Source organism: Myotis yumanensis, unplaced genomic scaffold (assembly GCF_028538775.1).
Source record: "Myotis yumanensis isolate MYYU_CA2020_CCGP unplaced genomic scaffold, mMyoYum1.0.hap1 SCAF_13, whole genome shotgun sequence".
NCBI lineage: Eukaryota > Metazoa > Chordata > Mammalia > Chiroptera > Vespertilionidae > Myotis > Myotis yumanensis.
In genome coordinates, this window is record NW_027223764.1 from 30,150,082 (window position 1) to 30,164,389 (window position 14,308).

Here is a 14,308-nt window from a genome sequence, read left to right on the forward strand (position 1 = left end):
GGGGGATTGAAATTAATGATGAATATAGAAAATGAGAGAGCTGTTAGAACAATATCCTAGGGTTGGTGAGTGGGATTTGAATCTGTTGCACAGGTCAAGGTAATGGTTCCTGATAAATGCATAGAGAATCCATATAATAATAATAATAATAATAATAATAATAATGATGCAAAGAATGTCAGTATAAATCCTGGTAGGTAGGAGGATTTAGTGATGGGAGTTGTCAAAGTATCCTTCTAAATGCTTTAATGTTACCTCTCAGGGAATTATGTTGCCAATTAATTAGGATTGTAAGAAACAAGTTCTTCTAGAAGAGGAGGAGTATGAATGAACCAGGAAATATATAGTGTGGTTATTGAATAAATAAGAGCTCACTTGGGGGATTTCATCATTAATTTAAAGAAAGACTAATTATATAAGTGTACATGTTTTTGCAGCCATAATCAGCATGAGAGAAAGAAGAACGTTGCAATTAAGTAGTTATGGTTTTGCTAAGTGTATGTGATTTAGGAAGAGAAGGCAAGGAAGTTGAATTTTTATGTGAGGGAGTGCTTTTAATAATTGATAATGCACTACAAAACTGGTAAGCAGGAAAGAGAGCACAGGGGGGTTAGAGGAAGGGTAAAAATATAGCAGGCTAAATGAATCAAAGATCCTGGTGAGGACAGAGTGCTGGGGCTAGCTGAACACATTCAGTATTATTGTCAGAGAGTGGGAAGTTTGAAATGGAGGAGGTTACAGAGGGGTTGCAGTAATTGGTAATGGCTAAAATAACTCTGGTTGTTATTTTAATAGGGTAGATGGTAAAGCCATTGGAGGAAAGCCATTCAGGGAAATTTTAAGTTCAGGATACTGGAAGATTCATCTATGTGTATAACAAAATTGCCAAAAATTAGGAGAGAAGAATTGTTGGAGATAACTCCGGAGCTAAACTCATTGAAATATGTTGGGGATTGAGCAACGATTTGGGTGATCATAGCAATAATGTGAGGCAGTGAGTAAGTGACAGAGACACAGATGATGAGAATCAAGGTTGGATTCTTGGGAAGAAGGAAAGATCTAGAAGCAGCCATGTGGTGCACTGAGAATTCTACTTTGCCAATAGGTAGTATGAAGACTGTGGCAAACATATATAGAACAGAATACAAAAGCCATTATTTTGGAAGGCAGCAGAAGTATCCTCAGGGGAGAACCACATTTGCATTAAGCAACGTTTTATCTAAATTAAAATCTTATCTTCATTCACCCTTACTAAATTAAAAAAAAATGGTTTCTTGTTGCTTTTAGGAAAGAGTTCCAATAATTTTAATGTTGCTTTCTGCTTTTAGATAAACCAACTACTTCCACCTTCAGCCCTTTCTCTTAGTCACTTTCTGAGTCTCATTCTTCAGACTGAGTAAATATCTATCAGTTATTCAGGCCTACCATCACATCTCTTTCTTCTTGGTTTTGGTACATTGTTGTTCTCTCTTCATAAAATATTTATTCCTTTCCATAAAGAATTTTAGATCTTACAAATATTATTTGCTAGGAAGGCAAATATATATATATATATGTCACATTATAAATATAGAACATTATCATTTATTTTAATTTAATTTTTCTCAATATAGTTTGAATAATTTTAAAGGTATACTTCATAATTTCCACATAATAACTTGTAGAGTCCAAATAAAAATCCCATAAACTTCATACTGCTTATGTACATATCATATATATAATCTATATAGTTACATTTTTATGATTTTTATAATATTTTAATTATTTTTAATATACTAAATTATCACTTAACCTTAAAGCACCACAGTGTGCATATTTTAACAGGAAGAGAAATAGCATTATTTTACCTAATGTTTACAGATATTAATTTGATTGAAAATCTATATCAACCTTAATATCTTCTATGTCAAAAGCTTCTTGGCTTAGATTGGCCCCTGTTTTTTTATGCAGCTTTACTGTTATAAATGAGAATGTTGTGGCCTTCACACCCACCACAATCATGGTGATTGATCTTTATCTAAAAAGAAAAATATTTGATCACTGATGTCTGCATAATATGAAGGTTAAACCTGTCCAGAGAATTAAATGAGGAAAGCTTTGAAAAAAGAAGATATAATAAGATGTAAGAAGCAAATATATATATATATATATATATATATATATATACACACTTGATTCTATCTTTAAGGGACAAACATTTCTAATAATTATACTTATAATTTATACTAGATTTATCAGAGAAAAGTCCAAATAATGATAGAGATTCCATGGAATGGATGCTTTGGTATTAAATATTTTGAATAAATGCTAATAGCAAGCCACCCTTGAGAATAATTTACCACCTAAATTCTAAAGAAAAAGTCAGAATAAAGTGATATTATTGACTGAAACCAAATGTAACTTAGTCAAGGATCATCAATGTCATCAATGGGACTTTTAAACAAGAAAGAAAATCCATTGAAACATGAACATTCCTTTTGTTTTCTTAGTTACAAAAGGCCTAAAAGTAATTTAAACAATAATACAAATTATTTTAATTTCTACAGCACAACTCTGCAAAGCATTTTAAAAATTTAAGTAGCTCCAACCTAATATGTATTAAAAATGAGATCTGCAGACCAAATAGAAATCCAATGCTTATGACACTGTTGTCAAAAGCATATATAAAAACATATGATGTATTTCCCAAATGTCAAAAACAAAACAAAACAACCCAACAACTTTAAAGCTATATTTTTTTTTATATAGTAAGATATAGCTATCAACAACCGGGATAAAATTAATCACATTTATATTTTAGAAAGCCTATTTCAAGTAAATTTAAAAGTTCTATCAGTTGAAAACATTGACCCCAGACTAGTAAGGCATCTGAAGATTTATCTACTTACAAGTACATCTGCTTTGCCACTTAGTCCCTTCCCATAGTCGTCAGTTGCGATGACTTGAAACATGAAGTAGGACCTCCTCATGTTATGGAAGAGCATGGCCGTTTTGATAAGCCCTGTATATGTTTCCACCACGAATCCTTCTTTTCCTTCTTTGATTGGTGGAATTATGAGTCTGTATGCTATGGCACTGTAATTGCCAGTATCTTTATCAGTAGCCTAGGAGGGGAAACAAACACAAGTTATAAATAATCAGGCGAAAAAATGACCCTTATTAAAGGGCTTATTTCTGCTTGTAAGATTGCTGTTCCTTGTGTAATAATAATGCAAAAAGCCCTCCTAAAAGTCTACTTTTCTGGATGCTGTTAGATAGATTTACAAACTTTGTGTCCACAGGGCTCAAGGATTGTCATTAGACTAATACCTACTGAACTGTGAATAAAAGGACATAGACACTAACAGAGCCCAGTTGATGAATCAGGTTTTTTGATTGGTATGCCAGATGGGTTCAGCTCTGGGCTGAGATCCAAATTGGTTTAAGGATGGGACTCACTGTTTACCTAACCATTGTCTTGCGTATAGACATAGCATGGGTTTGTGTCTTTTATTTAACCTATTTTTTAAAAGGGGAAAAAAATAAAGGCACTAAAATACATCCAATGACAATAAGACAAATCAAAGTTCAGAGCTGTTAATCTGTAAGCTCAGAGTTGCTTAAAGAGATTCTAATTAGTTAATGTCATAGCATAATTACAGAGGGTTAGAATACTAATCCAACTTATTTTTTACATTATCCCATACCCTAATTATCCAGATTTGTTCCTGGATTGTAGGTACTTACAATCTACAAGTTAAGGTTTCTTAGCATTGAGAATTGTAATAAGGTAAATAGTTGCTTAGAATATGGTTCGTGTGTGTGTGTGTGTGTGTGTGTGTGTGTGTTTAATAAAGTATGAGCATTACATATTGGGCTGGTCTATGGATTCTACTTCAGGGACATTTTTCAGAATGCCAATTTGAGAATTATTTCATAGTAAAATATTTGGAAGCAGAATGATTAACAGAGTCTTAGTGAATTTATAAAAACCTACATATATGCTAGTCATGATACTAGATATGTAAGTTTTATGGTTTTATTATTATTTTATCTGCTTATTCTTATTTTAACCAATGATATGACTATTAAATATCATGATCAAGCATTTATGATTTGCCTTCATAATGCTAAGAATTCAACAGAAATATTTAATAAACTCTCTGAGGAATGTATTATTCCATTTATATATATTAGTTGTCCAGTAAAACATTCTGGAAATTCTTTAAATATGCTCCAATACAGTAGCCACTAGGTACATTTGAGTATTGAACACTTGAAGTGCGGCTATTGTGACTAAAGAACTGACATTTTATTTGGTTTGATTTTTCAAAACCTCCATAGTAAGTGGTAAAGTTAGTATATAAATAATGACAATACTATAAATTATATAAATGTGTATTAAGATATAGCATGAACTTGACTCTCTGGCTTCAAAATTGATATATGTGCTTAACCATTAAAATATTTCAGGATAACTTTATCCAGCTGGTAGATAAGGTAACTTAACCCAGATATTTCACTTCAGGATAAGATATTTCTATAATTTTCTAAGATGTTAAAATTACAACTTTAGAATAGAATAAGCTCTAACTACCAGCTCATCTCTTTAGATGATTGGTATGGATTGCATAATGGTAGAGCTTAATTTTGGCATTAGAGGAATGGTAAAATTATATTTCAACAATATTACTTAGAGGGAAAAAAAGAACAAAGAAAAGAAGAGTTATCAAAGTTTTTTTCTTTTTAAGCTTTGAACCCCAGAGATTTTATTCATTTAACAAAGCACAGCATAGAAAAAAAAGGACATTCCCCACAAAAGTTAAAATCAGAGTTTGAATCAACTAATCAAAGACATTTCTTTTACATACTGTGAGAAAATTTTAGACTAATGCCAACTCAATAAAGCATTTGGTTGAATAATATCCTTTAACATATTAACACTGACATTTCCCGAGGAATAAACTTTTTACTGCTAATGCAAACTTTACTGAAGTATAACAGACATGCTATAATGTACAAATCTTAAGTATACAGCTAAATAAAATTTTGCAAAATATACACTTCCATGAGATATTATATTATCAGCATCCCTTCATGACCTTCTAGTTATACCCAACTCTCCAGGGAAACCACTATCTTGATTTCTAATACCATTGATTAGTTAGGCCTAATTTTATACTTTATATTGATAGGATCATAATAAAGTTTCTGTCTGACTTCCTTTACTCAGTTTTGTATTGTGATATTCTAAACCTTTACATTTAAAAATAGACCCTGCAACACAACAATCACATTTAGAAAAGAAAACGTGGTCACAATATTACCATTGTGATTGTGGGTACATTAAGCTTCTTTGCACAGTTTTTACTGATTAACTTCCAATTTTAATAAAAAAGTAATTTTAACTGACAGTATTGTTAATTTATTTAATCATGATTACCACAAGTCACCATATTTTGTCTTATGGATTAAGGTACTTTTTTAAAGCATACTTTTCTGAAACAAATAATTATTTAATGCCAAGTTTGGTTATGGAATTAATAATTATAAATTAGAAATATCTATTTTATTATTTTTCACAGTACATTTGAAACAATTTGTCAAAAATGAGATACATTTTTCAAAATTATGCTTACTAGACCATTTTAAAAAATATATAAAACTACTGGCAGTATGTTGTTAGTAATGATTCCACTTTAAATTTCCATTTGTTTGAATCAGCTTGATCCTCTTTGCAATCTCAAGATCTCATTTTAGAAAAATTGTCAGGATTATTATCATTATTTCAAATCTCCCTGTTCTCTCCCAACTATCCCAATAGTAAAATACAAGTAAGTTAAACAGCAAATAATAAAAATTTCAATAGGTACTATATTTATGAGCAAGTTAAAGGATTTTCAAACTTAATGTTGAGTCTACTCAATTTTCAACCAAAAATGAATTTAATACTAAAACCTAGATATAATGTGACTGATTAATGTTGGTTATATAGGTTACAATCATACAGTTAATAAGCAAATGTTATTTTATGAAATAAATTGCAAGATATGTATATTTAAATACAAAATGAATCACAAAAATATTGATCATAAAATCAAGAGCACAAATTTAAATCTGGTTGAAGTGAAAAAAGTGAGAGTTTCAGCATAGTGTATTATATCTCTTTGTTTCCTACTTTTAATAATTTTAAATTTAAATTTTTGTTTGTTTATTTGCATTCTGTTATATAGAGAGGTAGACTCAATAGACAGATGTGATTTTCAAAAAAATAGATCACTTAGAGTTTCTTGGCCCTGGCAGGATAGCTCTGCTGTTTAGAGCATTGTATTGTCCAGATACCCCAAGGTTGTGGGTACACTAAGGTTGCACGTTCAATCACTGGTCAGGGCATATACAAGAAGCAACCAATGAATGCATAAATAATTGGAGTAACTAATCAATGTCTCTCTCTCTCTCTCTCTCTCTCTCTCTCTCTCTCTCTCAAATAAAAAAACAAAAAAAATACATAAATAAAAAATGTTTATTTCTTATAAAATATCTCAAACATAAGAGTGTATAAAAGAGAATAATATAATAAACACTTGTTTACCTAACCCAGGCATATCAAGTCTATACATTATACCATATTTATTTTAGGTCTTCTTTTAAAATGGCTTTATGGAAGTATAATTTACATATTATAGATTGAAGCTCTTTAAGATCACTTCTGTATTTTATTCCTCTTCTTCCCAATAGTAACCACTTTCATGATTTAAGTACATACTGTTGCCTTGGACTTTTTCATCATTATTCTGAATACATATGCATTCATTGTACAAGTGTGTGTACTGTTGAATGTAATATAATGGGTACACACATTTATACATATTGATCTGTATAACTAGTTTGTTTTAACTACTATATAACATTCCATCTCCAGTTGATTGACATGCAGGTTGCTGACAATTTTTATGTGAAAGGAAGCCCCACAATAAGTATCCTCACATCCTGTGTAGACATCTCTCTAATAGCTGCACAGCCAGTTATAAGGTAGGGGCAGGATAAAAATGTACTCAACCACACTAGACTTGCTCTTGCTTGGTATGTCACCTCTGTTTCTGTTTACATGCTGTGTTCTTGGCTAATGAAATGAGGGCCTTCACACATGGGAGGGGTCTCTCCCAGACCATTCTTAATGACATGGAAAATGTTTATAATTTATTGTTAAGTGGCAACATAAATTTCTACACAGTCTGTATTGTGCGATCATCACTTTTAATGAAAAGATTATACCAAAAAGACCAAGGAACCAGCCTGAGGGGGCTATTCTAACATCAAAATAAACAATAGCCAGAAAAGATCATGATCTATTGAATAAAATGAAATGGGTGTGCTAATACAGATTGAATGAATGAATGAGTGAAGGAATGAAGAAAAGGCTCTTGCTTACAGCATAATACCAATAAATGTAGAAGGAATTATGGATTCAGGAAAAAAATATCATTTGATAGCCACCATAATAATAACCAATTCAGAAAAAAATTGATTCAGGCAAGAGTTACTAGTGAGTGAAAGACTGATGAAGATGAAATATTTACATAGCTTCAAAATATTTCCCCGCAAAATAACTATTAATTATAAAAGCAAAAGAGTCACTATACAGTGAGAAGCCTAGCAGACTCTATTTTAATTCAGTGATCAAAATTAATATTACCAGTAATGGGCCAAGTCATCATCATGTGTCACCTGATCAGATGTCATGAGGACAACACATCATTATCACTTCTGTCATATTTCTGCCAAAGCTGCATAACTAAAATCTAACCGTGAAAAAACATCAGACAAACTCAACATCCAACATGAAGGGCATGTTACAAAATAACTGGCCTTCACCTGAATCTCTCCCATCTCTTCTTCATTTAATGCTTCATCAGCTCTATTTATCTCTGTACTTTCAACCTTTAACTTAACAGACCATAAGACATCTATCTCTTTCTTATTAAAACAAAACTAAACTCTTGTTTTACTCTATACCCACTTCTGTCACTATATCTATAATTTCCATATCTATTTTTCACAGTTTAGTTCCTCAGAATATTTTTCTACAATCACTGCTTCCAATTTCTTATTTCACAATCATCCCTTAACTGCAGCTGGAATTCTGCCACTATCATGCCATTGAACCTATTAAAGTCAGTGGCTGATCTAAGTCAGGATTCTTTAAACCAAAATATCCATTTGCATTATTTGTATAATGTTATTGCTGATATAACATCTATTGAACCCTTACAATTTTCCAGGTGCTATGTAAATTCTTTATATACATTATCTAATGATATCCTTTTATTGAGTAAATTTCATTATTATTTTATAGGTGAGGAAATAGAGTAACAGATGGATTAGTAACTTGCTTATCATCACACAGATAGTTGATAGCACAGTTAGGTAGGTCTCACTCTAACACCACTGCATTCAATATGTCAGAGTAAGTATCAGGACTAAAATCCCAGTAAACACAATAGTAAATTATAGATTCAATGTCTTAAGAATTCTTCCCAGATATATAAAGGAGATAAAAATCTATCCTATCTAATAATAGACAAACATGGTAATTAACCATAACTCTGACACGCTTCCCATAGGCTAATCAGGGCGATATGCAAATTAACTGCCAACCAAGATGTCCGCAGGCAGCCAGGTAGCTGAAGTGAACAGGGGGCTTGCTTGCTCCAGTGATGGAGGAAGCCAAGGTTCCCCGCCTGCCGCTGCCGGCCTCTGAGCTGCACTCTAAGAAACAATGTTGCAATTATAGAAGCTAAACAAACCCCAGAAACCTGCTTTCAGCCAGCCGGGCCTCAGAGCTGGAGCTGCAACAGTGTTTCAATTATAGAAGCCAAACAAAAGCAGATACCTGCTTTCAGTAGCCGAGGCCTCAGAGCTGGAGCCGAGCCTCAGAGCTAAAGCCGGCTCTCAGTTCCAGTGACAGCCATAGAAGGTAAATAAATCCCAGAATAAAAACAAAAAAGAAAAAAGGGAGAGGTTGGGAGCTTCAGTCGCCTGCCAGCCTGAAAACGGCCCTCAGCCCCTCACCCAGACTGGCCAGGCACCCCAGTAGGGACCCCCACCCTGAAGGGGATGTGACCAGCTGAAAACAGCCATCATCCCCTCATCCAGGCTGGCCAGGCACTCAAGTGGGACCCCCACCCTAATCTGGGACACCCTTCAGGGCAAACCAGCCAGCCCCCACCCGTGCACCAGGCCTCTATCCTATATAGTAAAAGGGTAATATGCAAACTGACCCTAACAGCAGAAAGACTGGGAATGACTGGTCACTATGACACACACTGACCACCAGGGGGCAGACGCTCAATGCAGGAGCTTCCCTCTGGTGGTCAGGGCACTCTCACATGGGAGGAGCTCTGCTCAGCCACAAGCCAGGCTGATGGCTGCCAGTACAGCGGTGGTGGTGGGAGCCTCTCCTGCCTCCTTAGCAGCGCTAAGGATGTCTGACTGCAGTTTAGGCCTGCTCCTCACTGGCAAGTGGACATCCTCCGAGGGCTGCCGGGCTGTCAGAGGGATGTCTGATTGCCATATTAGGCCCAATGCCCCGGGGAGTGGGCCTAAGCCAGCAGGTGGTCATCCCCTCCCCTGAGGGGTCCCAGACTTCGAGAGGGCACAGGCCGGGCTGAGAGACCCCCTCCTCCCCACCGAGTGCACAAATTTTTGTGCACCGGGCCTCTAGTATATATATAAAAGCCTAAGCGACCGTCTAACCATCTGACCATCTGACCATCTGGTAGCTATGACGCGCACTAACCACCAGGGGGCAGATGCCCAACACAGGAGTGGAAACCACAGGCATGGAAACATGGAGCAGACTGATGGATCTCAGAGGGAAGTGGGGAGGGCAGGAAGAGATTAACCAAAGATCTTATATGCACACTAGAGGCCCGTTGCATGGATTCATGCACTGGTGGGGTCCCTTGGCCTGGTCTGCACCCTCTCGCACTCTGGGACCCCTCGGGGGATGTTGGACTGCCAGTTTCGGCCTGATCCGAGCAGGTTAGGCCAAGGGACCCCACCAGTGCATGAATCCATGCACTGGGCCTCTAGTGATATAATAAATGTTGAGATCACAAACTAAGTGAAGGCAAAAAAAAAATCTTTGCACTGATCTAGAGGCTTTTTTTTTTCTGGGGTAGGTGAATTTAAAATTTAATTTATTAGTAGAAGGCAAGGGCCCACTTTGGAAGTGAGTCCAATAAGACTTCCCTGCCCAGAATGCTAAATTCTTATTATGAGGGTGAATGAGAAATGCATCTCTCTCTTCTACCTACCTCTGCCAAAGCCACCCCAAAACTGCAAAGAAAATTGCCTCACTTAACACTAGATAATTAGTGCAGTGGGGAAAACAGCTTCCTTGAGAATCCATAACCAAACACAAGTCCTCATTGTAGTGTTTATCCTTTATGCACACAACACCAATTTACTCAACTCATGGAGAAACCATAATATTCTGAATTTGTTGAACCAGTGGTCCTAAGTTCTGCCCAAATGAACAGAAAAACCACAATTGTGAGTGTGAGAAAAGTGACCTTTGACTGACAACAGCCGAACCTTCTCACAGAAACAAGTACTTTTTTCAAAAATGCTACCTCCAATCTATAACAAATAATTTTAACAAATAAGTCCCCCAAAAGATAAGTCAGAATAAAGTAATTCTCCAAATGAACAAGAAACAAAAATATGAAAACAGTCTGTTGAGATAATAGAAGCAAAGTCATGTCCACAAAGGAGTGGACACAGAGTGTAAATATGTTCAACATGTTTTCATAAGTAATAGTGATCTCAAAAACTATGAATAAAGAATGAGAATAGTTGAACATAAATAAATCTCCTAGAAATGAAAGGTATAATTACTAAAGTTTAAAACTCAGATATGAAGTTGTTAGCAGATTAGGTATAGCTGATGAGATAATTAGTGAACTGAATGATAGGGCAAAAGAAATGACAAAGATAACAAGTTCAAAAGCAATTTGAGACAGAATTTTAGTACATGTCTAATTAGAGTTTCAAAAAGAGAGAAGAGCGAATGGAACAGAATTTTCCACTGATAAAAGGGAGCCACACAATCAACTATAAACAGAGTAAATAACAAGTATCCCACACCTAGAACCCACATAGCAAGTAGAGCAGTGGTTCTCAACCTGTGGGTCATGACCCCTTTGGGGGTCGAACAACCCTTTCACAGGGGTCGCCTAAGACCATTGGAAAACACATATATAATTACATATTGTTTTGTGATTAATCACTATGCTTTACTTATGTTCAATTTGTAACAATGAAATTGGGGGTCACCACAACATGAGGAACTGTATTAAAGGGTCATGGCATTAGGAAGGTTGAGAACCACTGATGCCCAGCCCCAAAGTGGAGTCTTAGAAGTAGTAGACTGACAGTTTACTTCTTAACAGCAACATTAAATGACAGAACTAGATTTTCAAAGTGAAAAGAGAAAAATAACTGCTCATTTAGAATTCTAGAACTAATGAAAATATCTTTCAAAAACAAAAGTGAAATGAACACTTTTTCTGATAATCACTGACAGAGTTATCATATAGGGTGCCCCCACCAAAATGTATACACACAGTTAGAATAATTAGAAAGACAGTGTTTATTAAAATTAATTTTCAAAATTGAGCTATCAGCTGTTAAAGTGTGTATACATTTATTTGATACCCTATATATGGAAAGTTCTAAATTGTGTATTTTAAGTGAAAGGAATATGATTCCAGATGGAAGAGCTAAGATTAAGAAAAAAATGAAGAAGAATAGAAAACATTAAATGTACAACTACCTTTCTTACAAGCATGAATTTTACAATACAATAATTATATCATTATGTGTGGTTAAAAATAAAGTAAAATACCAACCACAGTAATATATAAATTGAATTGAGAATGACTGGAGTTTAATGTTCTAAGACTATATATAATGTTCAGGATGGAAGAGACTGATATTTTTAGGTACATGTTAGATTAAAATTTCTAAGATAACCTGTACCTCATAAAATTGAATGTGTTACTATCACATATATTAGGGACACATAGGGTTGAAAAATCCATTACCCTGCCTCCTCAAAACAAAACAAACCAAAACACACACACACAAACAACAACAAAAATAAAAAACAATTTTAAAAGAAGAGAAAAGGAAATGTAGTAAGAAAAGGACAAAGAAAAACCAAATGAAATGATAGGGGTTGAAATCCATTATATCTGTAATTACAACAAATGTAATTCAATCTTCCAAACAAGGTTAATCAAACTGGATAGAATAAAACCTAATCTATATGTATAAAAGTCTAAGTGACTGAATGGTCGCTATGACATGCACTGACCACCAGGGGACAGACGCTCAACGCACAGGATCGGGCTTCCTCCTGTCTGGATCGGGCCTGAGGGGGTTGGGCTGAAACCGGCTATCTGACATCTCCCAAGGGGTCTCGGATTGCGAGAGGGCGCAAGCCAGGCCGAGGGACCCCATCGGTACATGAATCCGTGCACCGGGCATCTAGTTTATTGTATAATATATCATTATTAAAATAACGTAATTGAAAATGGAAGTCAAATTCATTTATGTTTTCATTTAGAACTCATTATTCCAAGGTAGACTTTTGTCTTACTCTGTTTTTTTTTTTTTTTTAATGGGGTGAAGTAGGGAAAGAACTAATATTTAAAAATGTTTACAATATTAGAAGTTAGACCTGTTATATTCTGTGTGTCTAAGGAAGAACCAATCTGAAAGTAAACTATTTGCCTAGAATATCATTAGTTAACTTATGCATGAATAAAGCAAAACAAGCATATGGTATTTTAAAACATAAATTATTATGCATATAATCTGCATTGATTCCTTAAAAACTGAAGAAAATTCATTTCATTCTATGAAATGGGAAAACTAATGAAAATTACAAATATATTCCATCACTTTTTATATAGTAATAAGGAGACATCTAACAAGCTTAGTTAAATGAATGCCTGAAAATTAAAACGGACCCATAATGAAAATGTGAGTCAAATTTGGGATAAAGAACCAATGTCTTTTTCCTTATTCCATTACCTTCTTTATAACAAAAAATTTATAATGGGTTCCTGATAATATTATCTGAAAGAGCTAACCCTGAAATATTTGATTTATTGCCTTTTGTGAGGTTTCCTTGGTGAGAAAAATCAGGAAAGTATGTCTACAGTTATTTTAAAAGAAGGAAACTTAGAAATGAATATTATAATTATACTTGCTGTAATTATATTTTAAAATGAAAGCTAAGACACAGGAAACCACTTACACATTTCTAAGACTTCATCGGAAAATTTTAATGCACACAGGTGCCCAACATTAAGAGAAAATCACCAAATAATTGCCTCGATCATACAGGGGAGTAGGTGAGCCCATTAAATTTCTAACAGTCTAAATAACTGTTCCCCTCTGTTGCATAAATGAATGCTATGGATGCAGAAATATTAGTGGAATAATTAGTGATGTCCTAAGAATTTCCAAAGCCCATTAAAGTCCAATAATGGCAACTTTAACTTTAGCTTCTCAATTAGATCCCATTTTAACATTTAACAGCACTGAGGGCTCACTTTTAAATACATATAGTGAAAGTATTTTTTAAAATATATTTTTCTTGATTTCAGAGAAGAAAGGGAGAGGGAGAGAGAGACAGGAACATCAATGATGAGAGAATCATTGATCGGCTGCCTCCGGCACACTCCACACTGGGGATCCAGCCCACAACCCAGGCATGTGCCCTGACAGGGTATCGAACCCTGAACTCCTGGTTTATGTGTTAATCAACATTAATTTTCAATGTTAAGGAATTTTCAAACTTTTGATCACAACACCCTTGCCCAAGTTCTGTATTCTTTCTGTCTGCTAAGGGTGTCATCACATGTGGATTGAACTGAGCTAAATTTCTCAGTATCCTCTTCAACTGTTTTATCTCCATCCTCGTTCCCTACTTGCAGTCCATCAGCAAGCCTTCTGTATTCTACCTTTGCACTGTTAATTAGTTCAGTGACGATCAAGCTGATGCTACCCAACTTCAGGCTCTCCTGTCTCATTGTTTTACTCCAGCAATTCTTAAAAACGACTGATAGCTCCCTCTTGCCAGAGATTAATGTTAAGACAAGTCCATTAAGTATTATCAATGCGATCCCAGTTTTAATATTCCAACTTCTTGTCTGACATTTATTTCTGTACCCCCAAAACACATGAGCTAGTGTCTTTTTCTCTGAACAATCTATGTTCTTTAGTAATTCCCATCCATTGCAGACTTGGATTC

At 34.8% G+C, this 14,308-nt stretch overlaps 1 protein-coding gene across 1 annotated transcript in view; it reads right to left on the bottom strand.

Moving 5' to 3' along the window:
- Positions 1–14,308, bottom strand: part of PCDH15 (protocadherin related 15) — a 632,895-nt gene that overhangs the window by 51,780 nt on the left and 566,807 nt on the right. The window contains exon 27 of the mRNA XM_070432784.1: positions 2,889–3,104. Within this exon, the coding sequence (XP_070288885.1) occupies positions 2,889–3,104 (216 nt within the window). The remainder of the gene's footprint in view (positions 1–2,888; positions 3,105–14,308) is intronic.